We start from the raw sequence: 23350 nt of genomic DNA on the forward strand, positions 1-23350 counted from the left end.
TGTTATGGTATCTCAAGTGCTCATCTGAACCATTCTTAAATGTCTTCAGGGTTCCTGCCTCCTCGATTTTTCCAGTCAGTGAGTTTCAGAATCCCAGACACACTGTGTGAAATATGTTTTCCATGCATCACCTGTAAACCTCTTGAACCTTTCCTTAAACCTGTGTCTTTGGTTATTCTGTACTAAGAGGAAAAGTTTCTCTACAGTTCCTGTCTGTGCCTATCTGAAATTTGAAGACCTCAATTCCTCACCACTCCAGCCTTCTCTGCTTACCTAGTCTCTCTGTATAGCTGAATTGCTCCAGCCCAGGTAAATTGTTGGAAATTTCGTCTGTCTAGTTCATTTGCATCCTTCCTGTGATATGGTGTCCAGATGCTGGACTCCAGCTGTGGCCTAATTAATATTATGTGCAGCTGCTTTATAATCTACTTGCTCTTGTATTCAGAGCCTTGATTAATAAAGGCAAGTATTTGTTATGCAGCCTTAGCCACCTCATCTACCAATCTTCTTGTCTTCAAACATCTATTGATATGCATACCAAGGTTCTTCTGACCCTCTGTACTTTCCAGGGTCCTACCGTTTAATGTGTACGCCATTACCTTAATAAGCCTCCCAAACGGCATTACCTCACTTTTTGTCGGGATTAAATTTCATGTGCCATTGTTCAGCCCAACTGTGTAAAATCATAGAATTCCTACAGTGTGGAAACAGGCCATTCGGCCCATTAAGTCCACACCAACTCTCTGAAGAGCATCCCACCCAGACTCATTCCTCTACTGTACTCTCTGTAATCCTGCATATCCTATGGCTAATTCACCTAAACTGCACAGCTCTGGACACTTTAGCATGGCCAATCCAGCTAACCTGCACATCTTTGGATTGCGGGAGGAAGCTTTTCTACCCAGAGCAGATACTGGGAGAATATGCAAACTCCATACTAACAGTCGTCTGAGGCTAGAACTGAACCTGCATCTCTGGCACTGTGAGGCAGCAGTGCTAACCACTGAGCCACCTGTATTGTCCTGTAGTCTAAGGCTTTCCTCCATGCTATTTACCACTTTGCAATTTTCATGTCATTTGCAAACTTGCTGATCATGCTTCCTGCATTCTTGTCTAATCATTCATGTGCACTACAAAATAGCAAAGGACCCAGGCTTCTAGTCACAAATACATCTTTCAATCATCCAACTTCTGATTCCTGTAACTAAGGCAATTTTGGATTCAATTTGACAAATTTCCCAGGATCCCATGGGCTCTTAGCTGCTTAACCTGTATGCTACGTGAGACTTTGTCAAGAGGTCCACATAGACTGCATCACACCAGTAAATTGCTCGAAAAATTCAATCATTTTGTCAGATGTGATCTCCCCCTTACAAAGCCATGCTGATAATCCTTAGTTAATCTTTGTCCCTCCAAGTGGAGATAATTCAGTCCCTCAATTTTTTTTCTGGTACTTTCTGTACCACAGGAAAGATTTTTGCATCCTCTAGTGAAAACAGAGATGCACAATGTTGGTTAATTTAATCCACTGTTCCTCTTTATCTCCTATAAATTCCCTAGCTCCACTCTCTAGAGCACCAACAATCACTTTAATTACTCCCTTACTTTTTAAGTACTTGTTTTTCTTTTTGCGTTTCTAGCTAACTTCCTCTTGCACTCCTAATTTCTCTCCCGATTAATCTTTATTATTCTCTGCTTTATAATTCTGATCAGTCATCTGACCTGCAGTCACCTTTACATCTCTTTTTTTCCTTTCCCTACTTAGTTAACCATGGATGATGGTTTCTTTATTTTGAGTTTTTTTCTTTATAGTAAGATTGTGCTCCACTGAGAAGCTACCTCGAAAGCATTCTATGAACTTTGCATCCAGACTGTTACCACCAATATGATTTTTCAGTTTGTGCATAGATTAAAGACACCTATGATTATTGTCCCTTGCTCCACACCCCCAATATTTTTTCTTCTGTACTTAGCCCTACATTGTGGTTACTGTTAGGGGGGCCACTAGTAATTTTTTTCAGTACAATTGATCAGCTCCATCCAAACTAATTCTACATCCTGATCTTCTCAACCAAGGTCATCTGTACCTATTACACCAACTCCAATCTTGATGAGCAATGCCCCTCCATTTTTAACCTGGCATCCTACTTTTCTTGAATATCATATACATCTTAATAATCAGGACCCAATACTTCTCTGGCATTAACATTTCCATAATGACTAGCAGATAATTTTTGTTAATAAAGCACACTGTGTTTACTTTGACTGCTCCATACATCCAGGTGCAGAGTATTTTTTGTCTTTTTGTTATCTTTGTAACATCTGATCTTGATTGGTGCATTCTTTGGTTTTTTTTTTCCTTTCTTGTCTTGACTGTGCTCTTTGATATATCACATTCAATATTTGATCCCTTGCCCCAACTATTTGTTTTTAAATCGTCCCACTTTCCTATTTGTGATTTTTGAGAATACTAGCCCCGTCTGAAGCAGTTAGTACTGAATTCCCATTCATTTTCATGATGTGGAGGTGCTGGTGTTGGACTGGGGTGGACAAAGTTAAAACTCACATAACACCAGGTTATAGTCCAAAAGGTTTATTTGGAAGCACTAGCTTTCGGAGTGTTGTTCCTTCATCAGGTGGTTGCCCTGATGAAGGAGCAGTGCTTCCAAATAAACCTTTTGGACTATAATCTGGTGTTATGATTTTTAACTTTCATTTTCATGTGTTGTGTACAAAGGAATTGCACTTTTTGTTTACCTGTGATCATTTTATTTTGTGCTAAAGCTGCTTTTTGCTTACAAAAAAAGCAGTAGCCTAGTGGTATTACCGTTTGGATTAATAATCCAGACACTAGGGTTCGAATCCCACCATGGCAGATGGTGAAATTTTACATCAATAAAAATCTGGAGTTAAGAGCTTAGTAATGACCATGAAACTATTGGTGGTCAGGAAAAACCTACTTGGTTCACTAATGTCCTTTTAGGGAAAGAAACTGTTACCTTTACATAGACTACATGTGATTCCAGACCCGCAGCAGTGTGGTTGACTCTTACCTATCCACTGGGCAGTTGGGGGTGGGCAATAAGTGCTGGTCTAGCCAGTAATGATCACAATCCCGTGAATGAATAAAACAAAAGGGCTAGGTTCTCTATTCAGTTTACTTTCACCGGAGGCTCACTGATGTTACTTCGTATGGTGATGAAACGTCTGAAAACGAATCTTCCAGCTCATCGAGCAAACTTACATCCACAAAACCAAGTGATATCTATCTCTGGAAGGAAGCCGTTCCAGGTCAGAATCTAGATTAAAAATCCCAAATAATGGATATGACAAACTTCCCTTATGTTTTGTCTCAAGCTTGTAGAAACATTTTGTACTGTAAGGATGACATTTCTATAAGTCTCACCAATGTTAGCATGATGATTGTGTCTTAAGTGCAAACCATTTTAAGCCAATCTGTACACAATAAAGGTGACTCAAAACAAATAATAACTCTAAATATTATGCTATCAGCCAGCAAAGTAGTAACTATCACCTCCAGTCTGGCATAGATCGGTCACAAGTTTTTGATGATGAAACAGTGCATTGAGACTTTCATCTTGCCCACTAAGTTTTTAGCACAGAATGGTACAAGATAATGCCAATCGCATTATAAATCACTTTGCTGGACACGTCTTGAAATTTCAGTTTAGGAACTTTGTTGATGTTGAATGATATGTATGAGAATTAACTGTTGCTTCCAGAAATCTTATTTTCTTCCCCCTCTGGTCCATGTACACTAGCTTTGTGCACAGTTAATGAAATACAGCAGTTTAAAGGTGTTTCAGGAATATGGTAATGTTAATTAGGTTATTAATTAAACAATTTAAAGCAAATTAAATTCTGAACTTGCTTTCCTTCGAAATAGTGTTCAGATTGGAAGTGGAGTATAGAAGCTCTGTCTGTTCTCTCAGGTGGGCCTAAAAGATTCCATGGCACTATTTTGAAGAATAGAAGAGGAATTCTCTGGAATTCGTAGCCAATATTTATCACTCAATCAACTTAAAATCTGATCATTATCATATTTATGTGGCAGCTTGCTATGCCCACATTGGTTGCTGTGTTTCTTGCGTTACAACAGTGAATGTGCTTCAAGGCATCCCTCATTGGCTGTAAAGCAGTTTATTTGTCCTGAGAGTGTGAAAGATGCTGCAGAAACACACCATCTTTATGGAATAGCAATTGACTGAGCAAGCTAACAAAGACAATATAGTGTGGGGCTACCAGTAATTTGTCAAATATATTTCAAATATAGTTCAAATCCAGATTCAGGTGTTGCCAAGAATTAGTCACCATCTCAATTAGTTTTATCTTGTTTAGTTTAAATCCCTTTGGATAGGTGAACTGCACTCCGCCAAATGCCCTGAATGTGCAGGTTTAGCCAGTTGTCTTAAACCTGTTGCCAACTAGCTTGTATTTTGCTCATGGGTTCAGACTTTGGTTTTGATGCTTTGTATTGTTTGGGTAGTTCGCAAAATAAGAAACAGGTACTAAATCAAAGAACTGTCTGTAGCTCAGCACATTGTGACTTATGCTTCTCATGGTTTGCAACATGCTGGAAATTGTCCTCTGATTTTGATTTCTGCCATCCTGCTGGCTGAGGGTACCACCTTAGAGGATTCGTAAATCAAAATGTTTGACTTCAATGCACCCTTCCTTTCTCCTGCTCTGAATAAACTGATTGGAGCCTGCTAAGTTGTTGGGAGACCTCCATTTGACAGCCAATGGATTTCTTCTATTAGGAGAAGCGATTACCTTACGGGATTTTCCTTTTTTGCTTCCCAGCATGCTTTGAATAGTTTTCAGCATTAATTTGATTAATTTTGAAAAGTGATGACAATTTAGAAGAGCATTCCTTTTCTTCTAAGCAGTGTGTTAAACATATGCTGTTCTTTGGTTATTTAAAAAAAAAGTCAGAGTGAGTGTGAGGTCTTACGTAACATTTATGCTCCATTTTCTTTTCAAGAAGGGATTCGTGAAGGAGGCTTAACTTGCTCAGTCAATTACTTTGCAAAGCTGACTTTGGTTCCTACTACATCAATGCGCTATGTTGAAAGTTAAAGTTGAAGGTGCGCTGTAGCAGTAGGCATTCATAACATAAGCCTAAAATTTCTCCCTTTTTTTTTTAAATAGTTTTTTTCTTCAGATTGTCACTTTCGAAAGCCAGTGGGATTGTGATGGTTTCCACATTATTGATTGGTTCTCAACACAAAAGCAGAAATTGCTCATTATTGCTAAAGTGTTAAGCTGAAATCGAGCAATGCCAAAAATAAAGACAATGTCCTTCTCATTGTAACTGACCTTGCCTTTTGAGAGTTATTTGAATAGTTCCATAGAAACCCTTGTGCACAGAGACAGGTTAGATTAGATTAGATTACTTACAGTGTGGAAACAGGCCCTTCGGCCCAACAAGTCCACACTGCACCCGCCGAAGCGCAACCCACCCATACCCCTACATCTACCCCTTACCTAACACTACGGGCAATTTAGCATGGCCAATTCACCTGACCTGCACATCTTTGGAGTGTGGGAGGAAACCAGAGCACCCAGAGGATGCTACTCAAGGATGCTTCACGGTTAGATGCTACTCAAATTACGATTTTGTTTAATCGACAAACAATATACTATGGATGCTGGAAATTTGAGATAAAAACACAAAATATTGGAAATGTTCAGATTAGACTGTGTTAATGGTGAGAAAAACAGTGTTAATGACCTACCATTAGAATAGGAAATGTGTTTATTTAGGTTAAGGAGACCAATTGCAGATTAGGTAACTTTCACGGAGCACTTCTGTTTTAAGTGAGAGTTTGACACCAGTCTTTCAGTACTTGATCATTTTAGTTCTTTATCTTGTGCTGTCACTCAGATATCTGTCCTTGGCCTATTGTAATATTACAGTGACACTTAATGTAAGATTGAGGAACAACACCTCATTTTTTTGGATTAGGCATTTTATACTCGTCCAGATTCGATATTGAGTTCAACAATTTCCGACTATAACCAAAAGAGAGAGAATGCTGGAAAATCTCAGCAAGTCTGGCAGCATCTGTAAGGAAGAAAAGAGCTGACGTTTTGATTCTAACTGACCCTTTGTCAAAGCTTCGACAAACGGTCAGTTAGACTCGAAACATCAGCTCTTTTCTCTCTTTACAGATGCTGCCAGACTTGCTGAGATTTTCCAGCATTTTCTCTTTTTTTGGTTTCAGATTCTAGCATCCACAGTAACTTGCTTTTATTTCCGACTATAAACTGTTTTGTTTGCTAAGCAAAGTCTTTGCCCCTAGTTTTGCTTTCTAGGTAACTGTACAATTGCTGCAGGCACATCTTTTTATTTCTTTTCTTACCCCATCAATATTTCCTTTTGGATCCTGTAGGACTAACTCTTCTGTCAATGTCTTTCTTGTCTCCTACCCATTTCATGCCTTCCTTCATCCTTATCCAGCCCTTGCTCAAAGTCTATCTTTAACTTTTCCTAGTTCTGATGAAAGGTCATCGACCTGAAATGTTAACTCTGATTTCAGTATTTCCAGGTTTTTTTTTCTGTTGTTATCTTATGGTTTTGTTAGTTGCTTAGCATGTAGTAACAATTCTTGTGTTTTATCAGTTGAAGCTGGCTTTTTTTCTGGGATGTGGGAATTACGCTGATTGCTGTTTCTTTTTTTTCCTTCATCATTATACCTGTGCTCTTTGACATCTCAAATTTGTTCCTGTTAAACTACGCCTTCAATGTTCAATTTGCAGACGAAGGTAGGCTATCGAAAGAACTTTCTTCACAAAATTTGGGATCTGTGTGGGTTTAAGCGCACAACCTACCTAGAGGGAAGTTTTCTACACTCCCATTGACCCTCCCCACACCTAAACACATCCAATAACCTTTTTCTTAGCAAAAGTTTGCAAAGTAATGTTTAATGTCTTATTAGTAACAATATTCCAAATGCATTGCATGGAGTATAGTGAGCAGTACAGACTGAGAAGATTCATGTTTAACAACTGGTTGGTTGATTTGATCAGTCTACTTGATAATTAATTCAGGATGTGCGGCCTACTGTTGATTGCATTGCCTCTGGGGTAGCAAACCCCCACAGATTGGTCATGGTGTCTACTTTTTTCACCTGTACTGACTTTCACTGGAAAGTGCACCCAAGCAGGTTGATCTTTTATAAGTGTGAAATAGGTGAAACCCTCTGTTCCTAATGTGAGTATGGGGGAATTAAATTTGGATGGTAGAACAGTATGGTACAAACAACTAATCATTTCTAAGTTGCTTCTGTTTTACAAGTGTGCAAAATACCCAGTTTATCACCTATCACAGGATTACTGATTTCAAGCATTTTTTACTCTGCCAGTGTGACGGTGACCCATTTTCAGTGAAGTATTAATTGGCACTGTTCTGAAGGGTTGTCCCAGTTCTCTCACCTAAAAGAAAAATGCAAGTGTGACCATTGTATAAGTTCACTCAACCATCTGCCTCTATCGTCCCCACCTCACCTAATGCTATGAAAGCCAACATGTGCCCAATGTCTTGATCAGATGCCATGGTTTTCAACCCATTGTGTTTGGACAGTGTGCATAAGATTATCATGCAGTAAGCATTTCATGTAGTTGTATTTTCACAATTATCATAGATGACAGCCACATCTCAATAAAATCATTGAAAATCAGCCTTAACAGAGGTAACACAATGCCTTGAACATTTTTCTTGTTAATCCCCATTTTCCTCGTAACTTATCACTATCTACCAATCTTGAAATGACAGAGCAGGGGAAAAAAGATAGATAAGCAAAAGTTAACTGTTTAGCAAGAAAATTGGCAATGTGGCTGCAGTGCATAGAATATTACAGATTAGTGGAGATTTTTGAGCGAGGGAAGATAGAAACAAAATGCTGGCAGAAAAAAAAATCGTAGCTTTAAAAAATACAAGTAATTATATAAATTGTGCAAGGTTACTAATATGCAAGTGCTATGTTACAATGCATGCCGGAAGTAGTAATATTTAGTATTGATGAGAGAATCTTATGTGCAAGGCTTATGCCATTGAAAGGGGCATGTGTTGCACAGGAGAGTAAAAAGCATGTATTATTTGCAGTCTGGTTATTCTTCCTCCGTTTACCAGGTGATAAAACAGTATGCATGTCAGACATTATTAGAGAGCTCCCTTCCAGATGCAATGTGACTGTGTAATGCAAAGGTGAGAATATCAATGTGACATTAAATTTTATACTTGATGCAGTGAAACTGGGCATATAAATTAAGTATGATGTTTGGAACTGGTTTGGATTTGACCTGATAAAGTTGCAGGTCATATGGCTTGATGTCATTGTCAGAAGTTGTTTTAATTAAACCGCTGTTAAAACATGGTTGTGTTTCTAGTTATCTTTGTAGAAATGTGGAATTCAAAGAAAAGTTTTTTTTCTGTCAGCATTTTTAAAAAGTCCATTTGATTGTCCTTCATCACAGGAACAGTATATCAATCAAAATTAAGGATTTTGAAAAATATAATAAATATTTTATTATAAAATAATAAGATTGAGGAGTAGAAGTAGGCCATTTGGAGTCTGCTTTGCTATTCAGTGAGATCATGACTAATCTGATAAACCTGAATTCTATGTTCTTGCTTTTCCCCATAACCCTTGATTCCCTCGAATTAAAACAAAATCTATCAATCTAAGCCTGAAATATTCACAATGACCACAATGAATTTTTTGGAGAGGAAGAAAATCCTCCTGTCTTTAAATGGATGACCTCTTTCTCTGAAATTATGCTATCTGTTCCTATATCCTTGCACAAGAGGAAACAATCTCTCCGCATCTACTCTGTCAAGCCCTCTAAGAATATCATGTTTCAATAAGGTCACCTCTTATTCTTCTAAACTCTTTTGAGTACAAGTCCAACTCCCCCTCCTTACAACAAAATCCTTCCATATCTCGAATCAACTGAATGAACCTTCTCTGAACAACCATCAATGCCAGCATGCTTTTTTTTTTGATAAGAGGATCAAAACTGTTTACAGTACTCCATCTGTGGCCTGACTAGTGTCTTATATAGTTTAGCAAGACATCCTTATTTTTATTCTCATTGACACAGCAGCCAGCAGTCCACTTGCCTTCCCTATTACCTGCTGAAATTGGATTCTTAATGACACTGGATTTTGGTGATTCATGAACAATGACCCCAAAATCCCTCCAGTTTTTGTCCATTTAAATAATATTCAGTGCCTCAATTCTTCTTGTCAAAGTGTATAACCTCATATTTTCCCATTTAATTTCCATCTGCCAAATTTTAGCCTACTGAATCTGTCAATCCCTCTAAATCCTCATTTTGTCATTCTTACAAGTTGCCTTTCTGTTTGTTTTTGTTAGCCATAAACTTGGCAATTGTAAATTCACTTCCATCACTCAAATTATTGATATGTAGTAAATAAATGTGGTCCCAGTACTGGTCCCTGTTGCAATACTGAGCTAAAAGTGCTCTCTTATTCAAGTCTGTCTTCCATTAGTTAGTAAATTCTTTACCTATGAAAGTTCAGTACCTATAACACCGTGGGCTTTTATTAAGTAACCTAATGTGCAGTACCTTATCAATCAACTTTTGGAAATTTAAGAATAGTACCTACTGGTTCTCCTTTATTTAGCCTTTTTGTTACCACCTTAAAGGACAGTAATAAACTTGCCAGGCAAGATTTCACCTTCATGAATCCATGCTGACTGTTTTGATTTTGTTTATTTCTAAATTACATTATTTATATTAGACTCTAACATCTTCCCAATGTTAAGGTAACTGGCCTATAGTTATCTTTTTTTGGTCTCCCTTTTTGAATTAAGGCTGTTGTATTAGCAGTTTTCCAATTCTCCAGTCTTTCAATCCTCTGGGACTTCTCCCAAATCCAAGGATTCTTTGACAGTTATTACCACGGTATCCACTACATTTGTAGCGCTTTTTTTAAAAATAAAAAAGTCATAGGATGCAACCTATGGTCCAGGGACATGATTCTTCAGTGTTTTGCACTGATACATAAAATCCCTAACGAACAGCATCAGTTTTGAGTAGAAGTTGTGAATGGAGGGGTGTTATGGCAAATGCCAGTACATTATGGTGTTGCTGTTTTTTTTGGTTTGGGTTTGACTTGTATGTAATGAGGTGAGTGCCACACTTAAAGTATAATTATGATCCTGGGGACCCTAGATTGTTCTCTGCTTTTTATTATCATAACAGAAGTCTGATCCATTTTATTTTGGGTATTTTCTTGACTTTTTAACGGATTTCTTGCAGACATAATGTTCATCTAGCAGTCAATGTTGAAAATTTCAAATCTGAAGTTGTCAGTGCAAAGGAGATGAGAGAAATTTGGTCCTGGATCCCAGAGCGATTTGCCCTGTGCCAACCAATGTTGATTTTTACTACTTCAGATGATGGTTATAGCCTGACTAGGTAAGATACAAGAAGAAAACATTTGGTAGGTAATCTGTGGAGAGAGAAAAACCAGGTTAATTTTTCTATTTGATTACTGTCCGAACTGAAAAACTTGCACATCTTTCTATCATTTTAGATTTTATGCTCGCTGTGAAGGCTATGAACCAACCATCATTCTCATCAAAACAACTGAGGCTGAGGTAGGCTATGTATCTAACACAATTAGAAAACTTTGTTGTCTAACTGAATGCATTTTTTATTTTGTTGAATTGCAAAAGAGAGCAACAGCTACAATGGGAGTGGCTGTGAAAAATCTTAAAAAGATATAAAAGTTTTACACAACATGGAGGGAATTATCAGGTCAACCATTATAGGAACAAATTATTGTTCTAATTTTATGCCAGGTGTTAATAATTGCCTTGAAAGATTTTCTATATAATGGTAGTAGATATGAGAATCTTAATGAGGTTGAACTAAAGAATCTCGAAGAACCTATTTAGCATTAATATAACAGGGAAGGCCTAATCTGAAAACCGATCATGGAATTATCCTGCCTGAAACTGTCACTCTGTCCTTACTTTAACAGGTTTGTGGTGCTTACCTGTCAACAGATTGGATAGAACGGAGGCAAGGAGGAAACAAGCTAAGTTACTTTGGCACAGGGGAATGTTTTGTGTTTAAGGTATTTTGATGTATTCTGCTGGCTAATATTGCATTGTCTGTGGCTATTTTACTACTGAAAGGCCAGAAATTTATATTGCCTTACCTTTGGCACATTAATGGCACTGTGACAACAGCAAGTGTTCACTGAAGGAGAACTGTAGACAAATCAGTTTTATCACACGGTCTGTGTACATGTGCTGTAGAAATTACTTGTTTCTAAAGAACAGATTGTCCTTGCGGAAAATAATTTCCTGGAGGTATCTCCTTTTCTATAATGGCTCTGTTGTGGAATGCTAATCATTATTGGTATGCATATTTAATGTTTGTAACTTCGTTTTGGTCAAAATGCCATTTTTTTGACATGCATAACCATAAGTATTAGAAACAGGAATAGGCTGTTTGACCCCTCGAGCCTGCTATGCCATTCAATAAAATCATGGCTGATTTGGTGCTCCTCATACCCACTTTCCTGCCTTTTCCCCAAGACCCTTGATTCCCTTACTGATCAAGAATGTTATCTATCTGAGACTTGAATATTCACTGGGACTGAAACTGCCACCACCAACTCTTCTCTCCACACACACACACGCGCGCATGCGCGAACACAAGAGTTCCAAAGACTTCCCTTCCCAAGTGTGTCATCTTTTAAATTGTAGCAGCAGCTATTAACTTTCAAGCTATTTGTCTCCTCCAAAGTTCTGGCCTAATCTAGTAATTAACACTGAAAGCAATGCATTTCATTTACCAGTGACCCTTTTTAGATCTTATCTGTAGAAAATGGAATAGAGGTTTGTCAAAAACAACCTTCTTTGATTAAGCTACTCTTGTGACGTAAGATGTGTGATTTATGTTATATAGTTTTGATAATTTTGAGTTTGGAGTATGAGCGCATGGCATGTGTTTTGGTCTGTGTATGTGAGGGAATTTAATGATTAACTTATCTGTATTTCTGGAGCTGTAATTTTTTAAAAACCAGTATGAGAGTGAATGTCCCTGTCTTGATAATAGGAATTTTATTTATGTTAGAGTCTCGCAAGCGAACAGAGTAAACAATAAAGAGCATTAGCTTGCTCTCAGTTAGAATTGGGGTTTGTTTTGTTTTTGGCTTGGGGGAAAACCATAGCTTGGAAAGCTTTTTTTTCAGTTTTCAGAAAATCTGGTTGAAGTTACATATATGAAACTGTGTTCGTCCTGGAGAAAGAAGTTGATTCAGAAATGTTAGGAAAGGGCTTACCCCAGTGTAGGAGTTCTAGTTTAACAGTTCCAGACCTTAAGTGTTTGCTTTAGGACCTTGAAGGGTTTATTTGAAGCTGAGAAAATCTAAGCTCAGTTTATGGATGCTCCGGAAGAGGCTGTCAAGCTCTCAAGACTGGGAATTGAAATAAATAGGCTGAGTTAAACACCGATGTAATAGAGAATAGAACTTTTCCTGCTGTTGGAGTACCATAATGTCAGTGATGGTGGGATAGGTGAGGTTGTACAGTGTTTCAAAATCTTGCAATTTATATTGAATAGAAGTAGCTTGATTTAGTCTACTTTATTATTTTTTTGCCTAATAAACTTTTTCATTTTTAAAATCAGACCTGCAGCATTTTAGCATCTATTTCAGTGATAGACCCGTCACTGATTTGAAAAATGAATATCAAGCCAGATTTTAGTCTGGGATTTGGATTGTCCTATAATAACATCAGCTTGGACCATCATAGTTTCAACAAAAACACATTTCTGGAAGGGTTGGGGAAAGGCAGGAGATGGTTAAACATTTTATGTAACCTAGTATGACGTTGCAATCTGTTTTTATCTAAGCATTTTGCACAAAAAATTGTTTCAGTTTTCATTTATTGAAATAGTGCCTATAATACAAAATAAAGCATCTCGAAGTTAACAATTTGAAGTTTTGTAAAGTTAAATAGAATTTGTTCTTTCATTGGAATTTTTTTTTTAAATCAGCACAGTTAGTCCTGTCCTAGTCATCTATTAACCTCATTAGAGAACTGGAAAAATTACACTTTAAATCACTTTCAGCACATTCAAAACCTTACCATTTCCTATTGCCAGTCTTTGAAGCTTGATTCAAGTCCATGTGGCAGGCTTGTGCCAATTCTAAATATCTCTGAATTCCCCAAAAGCATTCTTCTGCATTACAGCATTACCAGAAATAATCGTATCTCAGCAGTATATTTATGAAGAAACTGATTTGTTAGCCATATCAGAATGTTGTTTGAGATTGTCTCCTGTGTCTGAACTGTATGCTGTTTTGATTTTTGTTACTTCTAGCTACAACCCGAAATGGAAAGATATGAATGGGTTATCATTAAACATCCAGAGATAGAAGCTTCTAAAAGCCTTCGGGAGGCTTGCTCAGAGGCACCACAGCAGCCTGGTATCTTGGATACAGAAAACCCCCTGGAACAGAGTTTACTTAATTCATCTGAGGAGCCATCAGACAGATTATCACCCTTTCTTGCCACACGCCATTTCAACTTGACATCCAAAGCTACTTCAATGTTCATGGCCGGAAGTGCAGAATCCATTATAATTGGTGAGCAAACCTGTATCTGTTAGAAGTAAGCTATATGTGTCTGTGCTATATTATAAACGTGCACAATATGTAGATACGTAAACCAGGATGCAGGAGAACTTTTTTTAGTGGCGGGGAATCTTGTATGCTCACTTGCAATCCGACAGAGCCTTCATTTAATAGATGATCCAAAAGAATTGCACCTCCAATAATGCAGCTGTCCCTCTACTACATTGGAACATCAGCATTAGGTTTTGGTGCTCAGGTCCCTGGTGTAACTTTAAACCACAACTTGTGTCTGAGATGAGTGTGCTATCAACTGAACCAGGCTAACACCAGGTGAGAGTTGAGGAAAAGAAAACTAAATCTGTGATTTCTTACTCTGTGCTGTCCTCAAAAGATATTTTTATACCAAGGATTGTCAGCAATTGAATATCAAATCAGAAGTAATAAGTTTTAAAAGCACATGAAATGACAACCTTTTCTTTTGTTTTAAATCTCCTCATGCCAAAGCCACTGAATTGTTTGCATAACAAAGTAAGGTGCCTGTTAGGTTTATCCTTGTTAATCCTGTCAGGAAAGCAGAACTAAGCTGTTGCTGTTACCTTTCCAACAGGTGGTGGCAGCTGCCCTGCATTGTACATCGATGGAAACCTGAACCGTGGCACAACAGGGCACTCAAGTACTTTTGACAATCTTCCTCTGTGTTCAGAAACTTTCCAGATTAGTGTACTGGAAGTTTGGGGCTTTCAGAACATCATGCCTAATTGAGGACATTATTCTGTCTCTACGATTCTCTTCAATTACACCAATTCTTTTTGGTCAGTTTTGGTGTTGTCCAGTGAACTAGATTCCTTTGAAGTGGAAGTCCCTGGGGTTTCTGTTAGTACAGTATTATTTTTAACCTTTAACCATCTGAGAGTAGGAAAATTAAACAACCCATGGAGAGGAGGCAGTGACCAAATCTTCATGATTATATCATTTGTATGTTTGTGACTTGAATTTCATTAATCATGCACCAGCTATAGCAAATATTTCAGCCATGTATATCTCTCAGAAAGTAAGTTATATTGTCGTGTGAAGTAACTCAGTATTTTTGCTAAACTTTGAAAACTAGTATGCCATTCTAATACTTCTAAATTAAATGTATTAATATGTTTATCATGTTATGATGGGAAATTAGGTTCCCTTGCGGCTCTGCAAACCATTAGATCATAATGCCCAGCTTTGACACACTGATGATCTCAAGTCTATTTCAGTGAAGACAAAATCCAATTCTTATACTTGGAATAATGCTGCTGATTAGAGGGAAGTGACAGACAAAAGAAGATTTATCTATACACAGTATTAGAAGAAGTGCTTGTTTTAATCTAATTGGTTTAGCACTCTGTACAGACTGATGCACAGCTTCCAGAGACTCTTGTTTGTTTCACATTCGTTCAATATAGATTTATGTTGCTCTTTTTAAGCAAAATGAAATTGATAGAACAGACTGCACATTTTTCTTTTTAAAGCCTCACACTATCAATTCAGATGTCGACTTTCTGAGGAGGCAAGTAGTTTGACGGAGTTTTACATGCTTCAAACTGAATTCATTCCTTCTCTGCAACAGTTATATCCTCAGCCAGCTTGGTCAACTTCTAAATTCCACAAAGATGTAGAGAGTCCATGTTAAGGGACAATCCATTTTGTATCAGTCTAGCCCAGTTTAGTTCTTGCCCTGGCTGGAGAATGAAGCTAGTACCTCTGGCCTGTGTGGCCAAGCTACTAATTCAGGGAATCTGGCATTGCATATCTTCTAACTTGATTTTTAAAATTCAACATGTATAGTGGAATTGCAGAAGTGTACATAACAATGAAGGGTTTCTTTTTCAGTATTCTAAGTATATAACTTTTTAAGTATAAAATGTACTCAGTATTAATGCTAAATTCTCAGAAGCAGCTGCTTGTTTGTTTACATGCAATAGTGTCAGTGTCTCCTTGATCCTTTAGCTCCATATCTTGACTATGAAAGATCCATGTTAGTTTGGAAATTTGCTGTACCTAACCATGGTGGAGTGAATTGTAATTTGCACCATCAGGTAGGTATGAATTTTTATTGCACATGGGATAATGTTCATGGCACATACGTTCTTTCAACTTAAAGGAGATATTCAGAGTTTTACAGATTTTTAAAATATGCCAGTTCAGAGTGAAGTTTACATATATGTAAAATATTGCTTTTCCTGTTTTACATTTTAAGAATTCCAATTCATTCCCCACTTCTGCCAATTCTTGAAAAATGAATTGAGATATCAGCTATAACAAATTAGAAGCTAAATATAACTGACCGTGTACTTACTATTTAAGGACATTGTGCTTGTAGGAAATTCTTCATGAACAGCTTGATTACAATATACTGACTCCTGTAAGATGTTGGATAGAAGAATGTTCTTACATATTTGTGCATTAATATTTACAGTGCAATTTCAGGGCCACATGTTTCTTTCTTGTTAGTGAGTTATTCATTTGCAGTGCCCAGTGGGGCTGGTTCTTGGATTGTAGGCCATGCAAAACCTCCCCATGGTGCCATTGCGATACCAGAATGCTTAGACAAAAAAAAAATGGGTGTCCAGTTGCAGTGTGTTGATGAACTTGCTCCTTCAAAGCTGGACACAGAAATAGTGTTAGATTGAACACAATTCACCAAAGCTCAAATGGTGGTCCACTAATTGACAGTTCAAACTTATTGGACGTAGTCATATGGTCATGAAATGCAATCAGAGTAATAAACAATTGAGGCTTCATTACAGACTGAGTCACGCTTTAATTATGAAGTAACTTTCATCTGATCTAATGAAGGGAGTGACAGCTAGCTGTGGTCATTGCCCTTGAACAGAGAATGTACAGGCCTCAACATCTTCATTAGTCTGTTCAGTCTTGGGGCCAGTAATGCAGAAATTGCACTTTCTAGGCACATTGCTTAGCCAGCAGTCTCCAGACTAAGCACTTCCCATCATCACTTTTCATTTGTTTGAGTGACCAGTTTCATTTTTAGTTATAGAATTTGAAGTTTATGGAGTTTAGGTTATGTTTCAGAACTAACATTTTAAAGAGAGTATGAATTGGTGGTATTTTGAGTTGCTCAGTTTTGAGTTGAACTAAGTTAAAACAATTTCGAGCTTTATTGCTTAAGTTTCTAAATCTTCAGACCTATAGTGCAATGTAATTAATCCCTATCTTCGGTTAGGGTTCATTTCATTGAAGTGTGCAATACTTTTTTTTTAATCTTTTGAACCATATCTTCAGAAATTTGATGTAAGGAACTTTAAACCATGCACTATTCTAGGATGTTTGCTATGTAATGGTCCATTGAAACTATGCAGCTGTCAGCAGAGTTTCAGGAGTGAGCACAGAGCATGGTGCCTGGAGGAAATTAGGGACATATGGTTGACTTTTACTATCAAGACACTCCATTTCAGTGTAACTAATGTGTAGTGTGTCTGTGGTTCAATCTGATTTTAATGCTATTGTGAAAGTAATCTTTAAAGTGCATTGTATTACATATATGCATATAATACTGAATTTATATTAATTACATGGAATTCATATAATTTAAGTCAGACAAAAGGTATAGTTTTGTATGAAGAAATGCTGATAACTTTAGTTGGAAGTGTGCTATCCCCAATTTTTGCTGGTCTGTTAATTCCTGCTGTACAATCTTTACGCCATATTTTGATACAGTAACGGAAAAGTGACTGCTGCCTGCATTTCTCTTGAACTATTGATCTGTAATGTTCTAAGCTTCATCTGCACTGTGCATGCTTGACTGGTTCAGCTATTACGGAAGTGTGACAGTAACATCAACAGTGTCAACTACTGATACACGTACCATTCTGTAGCTAATCATATCAATGCAAGGGATTGTAAAGGTGTGTCATTGTTTATCACCATGAATGGAAAGAATATGTTGGTCAACGCTGGGTCAACTCTACAATCCAAGTGCATCTGGCTCAACCTGCAATGACATTACCTGCTGTCCCAGCCAGCCACAAAAACTAAAAGAATCAGCTGAAAATGGATTGTCTGTTTATTTTTGAATGAAATGTTTTACTGTCATGCTAACATCAACATATACTTATTCTGTCATTGTATGTTGAACTTTGAAGGTCTCATATCTATTAAACCAGGCCTGGATTTTTGTACTGTTCCCTTAACTTGTTTGTTGACTTGTGTTCTGGTTCTTAAGTGCAAGAGCTGTGTACAGCAATGGAGTAAAATTCCTAGTGTATTTTGGTATGTAAAGCACTATATAGTGTCATGTGTTTTTTCATGTCATTGCAGCACTTTTGAAGCAATCTTGAAAAGTGTCATTAATTTACAAGATGTAATTAAATATGTATCCAGTGTGTCCTGTTTGTTATTGCATCTTTTGTGTGTGTGGATGGAATGGCTCTTTAGTTTATAATATTATGAGTGTTTTACGAATTAGTTGTAGTGGAACACAATTGAAGTCCATTTGGGTGAAGTCCTAAATGAGGACTGGTGCTGGTTTGAAAAAAGAACCTAGCTCTAGACCCCACCATTTTTATCAGGAGTGAAGATATTGGTTGTATGTGTTTGGGTGGAGAGGAGATGTGGCTGGGGGGAGGGGGGTGCGGTTGGCAGGGTAGGCAGGATAGGGGCGGAGGTGAGATAGAGCAGGTAATGGAATGAAATGAGGTTGTCATGGGAAGCTTTCAATGGTTTTCTATGGAGGAGTATCCATTGGTGTGACAAATGTAATGTGATAGTGCAGAGAGGGGCTCTTTTACAGTCTTTCTCTTGTACTCTTCTGGATTCATTGAGATTCTACAGCACCACCCAGTGGACCTTTGTTGTTACAAACCTATTTGTTCTTTATGAAGAGCATCATAAACAACAACAGGACTAGGACATTTGGCCTTGTGAACCTGCTGCACCTTTCAAAACTTCAATTCCGTCTTCCCGTGCTATCCCCACAGCCCTTAATTCTCTTAGTCTCTCTGTCTTGAACACACTGAGCATCTACAGGAATTTGGGTACAGAATTCCAAAGATCTGCAGCCTTTTGAATGAAGGCATTTCCACTCACTCTAAATGGATCATCATTTCTGATTTGAGATTTCTTGTTCTGGACTTGCAAAACAGGGCCCAATCTACTCTACCTCTCAACATAGATCAATCTCATCAAACAAGGTTTCAGCCTTGTCTTCAGCCTTTGCTTGCCTGCACCTTGTAGCCAAAATCTTTCATAGCTGAAGCTATTAGAGTAAATATCCACTGCACTCTTTATTGGTGTGGCGACTAAACCAGGATGCAGTACTCTTGTGGCCCAACCAGAGCTGTATACAGCTTCAGCATATCTTTTCTGCTTTCATAGTTAATGCTTCTGTTTATGAAGCCCAAGATCCTAAATGTTTTCCTAACTATTTTCTCTGCATGACCTTTTCCCTTGAATTTCTAGGTATCTCTATCCCTGTGATCTTTTAAAAACTTTCATTTATTCTGTATTTATTCTCTTTGTCAAGTGTGTTACCTCACACTGCTTTAAATGATGTCTTTCACGAGTCTGTCCATTCTGGTCATCTTTCCATGATGCAATTGATTGGTATCAACCTAACTGCTATCCACTCCACCACTTTTTGAAATCAATGGCAAATTTGAAATTTGACTTTATATTCTAATACCCAAGCTATTTTATCTAAATCATAAAAGTAGTGGTCCAAGCACTAACCCTTGGGCTACATTTGCTACCTATCCATCTTCTGGCCCTCTATCTCCTATCCTCAAGCCAATTTTGTATCCAATTGGCCAGGTTTTCCTTGTCCCATGTGATCTAACCTTGCTAACCAGTAAATCACATGGAACAAGATGGTTGAGAGTTTCAAATTCCTAGGAGTAAATATCACCAACAATCTATCCTGGTCCATCCACATTGACGTTATGGTCAGGAAGGCACACCAATGTTTCTATTTCCTCAGAAGGCTTAAGAAATTAGCGTATGCACACTGACTCTTACCAATTTTTATAGATCTTCCACTCCCGGTGGGAAAAAAATGCCCAACCTATTCAGCCTTTCCCTAAACTCAAACCCTCTACTCCTGGCAACATCCTTGTAAATCTTTTCTGCACCTTTTCAAATTTCACAACATCCTTCCTATAGAAAGGTAACCAGAATTGTATACAGTATTCCAGAAGTGGCCTCACTAATGTCCTATAGAGCCACAACTCCTATACACAATGCAGTGAAAAAACGCCGCCTCTACTACCGTGTCTATCTGCAACTCCACCTTCAAGGAATGATTAACCTGCACCCCATGGTCTCTTTGCTCAAAGAGAAATACTTTCTTTTTGGGTTTTGATGTGGGAAATGATAATACGGACCATGACAGGAAAGGGTAGAGAGTTTGAATCTAAAAGTCAACCAATAGATAAGACTAGAATTTAGAGTATCCTGTAAAAGGATAAAACTGCAGACTCTTATTCTGAATGTCGGTAGTATTTAAAACATAGCAGAAGAACTGGAGGCTCAATTAGAATTAGTTGCAGAGAAACTGTTACAAGATAGCATTGGAAAGCGGGAATATAAATAATGAGTGCTTGTCAGAAAAATACTGATTATCATGGTGGATTTTACTCAACATATTGCCTAGAAAAGTTCGGCTAATATATCCTAAGTAAGGAGCTCATAGAAGGTTTTGTGTTATGCGATAATGTTTTAGAACAGTATGTCTTGGAATCAAGAAGAGACCTGGCTGTACTAGACCTGCTATTACAAAAAAATGCAAAGGAACTGGCACTTTGGCTTCCAAAGCCTGTGCTGACACATGACACCTTTCTAAACTTAAAATCCTTTTGCCTCTATGCAGTTCATACCCCTATATCCCATGCCCATTCCTGTACCTGTTAGGGTGCCTCTTAAATGTTGCTATTGTATGTGTTTCTGTCATCTCTTTTGGCAGCATGTGTAATAGGACTAATGAATGATCTTCAAGTAAAGATGCTCCTTGGTAGCAATGATCATATGTTCGACCTTTACATTGGTTTGAGGGAGAGAGGAATGAGTTGGAGACTATGAAAAAGGTGCATTATGAAAGCAAAACTGATTAAATAATAGATCAATAGAGACGTAGTGGAAGACATTTAATGACCTATTTCAGAATAGATACATTCCAACAATTAAGAAAAGTTCCAAAGGATTCACCCACTGTAGTTCAGTAGAAATTTTAAAGATAGTATCAAACCAAAAGGAACAGTGCATAATTGTAGTGCAAAGACATAGCAGATCAAAAGATTGGACAGAATATTTTAAAAAAACAAAATTGAGTATGGAAGGAGCAATTAGAGTGAGCGTCAAAATATAAAAACAAATAGTAAGCATTCCTGTAAGTAGTTAAAGGAGAAAAAAAGTGTGCTAGTCCTGCAAAAAGTGAGACTGTAGAATTGCTGATGGAAAATGAGAAAAAGCAATTAAGTAAGTATTTTATGTTAGTCATCACAATAGTGGATACTAATAAGTCACCATGATGGTAATAGATCAGGAAATTGAAGGGAGAGAGAAACTCAGCAAATCACAATCAGAGAAGTAGCACTGAGTTGGAACTGCAGGCTGACAAGTGCCTAGATCTTGATGCAGTTCATCCTATGGTGTTAAGCAGCTCGTGGATTTAAAGTTCAACATTCTCCACTCCCCACTCACCTCTCCCCTCAAAAAAAAATTGAGGGTGTTTCCATTAGATTGGAAAATTGAATAAAGGATTTATATTTTTTGAAAGGGAGGACAACAAAAATGAAACTACAGGCCAGTTACCATATGTCTTAATGGAAATATTAGAAGCTATTAAAAGACATCATAGTAAGATACTTTAGGTTAAAGTATTTAATGTGGTTTTCTGAAATCAAAATAATGTTTTACAAATTTATTGGAATTCTCTAAGGGAGTGAGATGTACTGTGGCTAAAGGGAATCCAGTGGATGTACTTACATTATCAAATATCTTCTGCAAATCTATCATATAATGAACCTCAGGTTGGGAACAGGTCAGTCACTGGGCCCCTGGTAGGGGGAGGGAGTTGGAGGATCAGTCACTGGGACCCGGGAGGGGTGGAGAGAGGGTCAGTCACAGTGCCTCAAGTAGAGCCTAACTCAGGATGTGTGCTGTTTTTGTAGAGTCCTCTGCTTTTGTTTTTTTTTTCTGATTGTTACTGTCAAACCTGCTGTGCATGGTTTCTCAATCTTTGCCATTTGTCTTCCTGTGTTTTTTTGTAAATTGCCATGTGAATCCCTAGATCACAATTATTTAGTTTCTAGTATTTGTAAAAGGTGGTGCTTTTCAGACTGAAGGCCCGTGACCAGTGGAGTGCCACAAGGATCCGTGCTGGGTCCACTATTTTTCATCATTTACATGAATGATTTGGATGTGAGCATAAAAGGTATAGTTAGTAAGTTTGCAGATGAGACCAAAATTGGAGTTGTAGTGGACAGCAAAGAAGGTTACCTCAGATTACAATGGGATCTTGATCAGATGGGCCAAGGGGCTGAGGAGTGGCAGATGGAGTTTAATTTAGATAAATGGGAGAGGCTGCGTTTTGGGAAAGCAAATCCTAACAGGATTTATAGCCTTAATGGTAAGGTCCTAGGGAGTGTAGGTTCAAAATTCCTTGAAAGTAGAGTCACAGGTAGATAGAATAGTGAAGAAGATTTTTGGTATGCATTCCTTTATTGGTCAGAGTTTTGAGTACAGGAGTTGGGAGGTCATGTTTGGCTGTACAGGACATTGGTTAGGCCACTCTTGGAATATTGTGTGCAATTCTGGTCTCCTTATTGGAAGGATATTATGAAACTTGAAAGGATTCAGAAAAAATTTACAAGGATACTACCAGGGTTGGAGGATTTGAGCTATAGGGAGAGGTTGAATAGGCTGGGGCTGTTTTCCCTGGGGTGACCTTATAGAGGTTTATAAAATCATGAGGGGCAAGGATAGGATAAATAGACATTCTTGGGGAGTCCAGAACTGGAGGGCATAGGCTTAGGGTGAGAGGGGAAAGATATAAAAGAAACCTAAGGGGCAACTTTTTTACACAGAGGGCAATGCGTGTATGGAATAAGCTGCCAAAGGAAGTGGTGGAGGATGGTACCATTGCAGCATTTAAAAGGAATCTGGATGCATATATGAATAGGAAGGGTTTGGAGGGATATGGGCCAAGTGCTGGCAAATGGGACTAAATTAGGTTGGGATATCTGATCAGCATGGATGTGTTGGATTGAAGGGTTTGTTTCTGTGCTGTACTTCTCTATGACTCTACTTTGGAAATTAGATCTACTGGCTTAGTGGGGAGCATAGATTGGCGGCTAACCAGCAGAGCATAGGTATAAATGGGTCTTTTTTAGATTGGCAAGGTGCAATGAGGGTGCTTCATGGGTATCAAAGACAGGTCAGAAGGTATGGTTGTGAGATTTGCTGCTCATACGAAAGTGAGTTGTGAGGAGGATGCCACAAAGATTCAGATCCGTTAGGTGAGTGGAAAAATACGTGGCAAATAGCATAATGTGAGAAAATGTGAAATAAGTATGTTATCTAAATTTCAGAGTTTAGAGCTTTTAAAAATGTATTCACAGGAGATGGACATTGCTAGCTAGGCTAACACTTATTGTTCATTCCGAATTGAGTTAAGAGTTAACTTTATTTCTGTGGGTCTGGAATGACATGTAGACC

At 37.9% G+C, this 23350-nt stretch overlaps 1 protein-coding gene across 2 annotated transcripts in view; it reads left to right on the forward strand.

Moving 5' to 3' along the window:
* The window catches only part of tbc1d24 (TBC1 domain family, member 24), a 44261-nt gene extending 26243 nt beyond the window's left edge, over positions 1 to 18018 (forward strand). For both annotated transcript variants that reach the window (XM_072559700.1, XM_072559701.1), the window contains exons 4-8: positions 10312 to 10470; positions 10589 to 10652; positions 11039 to 11134; positions 13393 to 13657; positions 14253 to 18018. In XM_072559700.1, coding sequence (XP_072415801.1) covers positions 10312 to 10470; positions 10589 to 10652; positions 11039 to 11134; positions 13393 to 13657; positions 14253 to 14407 — 739 coding nt within the window. In that variant the 3' untranslated portion in view covers positions 14408 to 18018. The remainder of the gene's footprint in view (positions 1 to 10311; positions 10471 to 10588; positions 10653 to 11038; positions 11135 to 13392; positions 13658 to 14252) is intronic.
* Positions 18019 to 23350: the final 5332 nt, after the last annotated feature.

This window comes from Chiloscyllium punctatum, chromosome 40 (assembly GCF_047496795.1).
Source record: "Chiloscyllium punctatum isolate Juve2018m chromosome 40, sChiPun1.3, whole genome shotgun sequence".
Taxonomy (NCBI): Eukaryota; Metazoa; Chordata; class Chondrichthyes; order Orectolobiformes; family Hemiscylliidae; genus Chiloscyllium; species Chiloscyllium punctatum.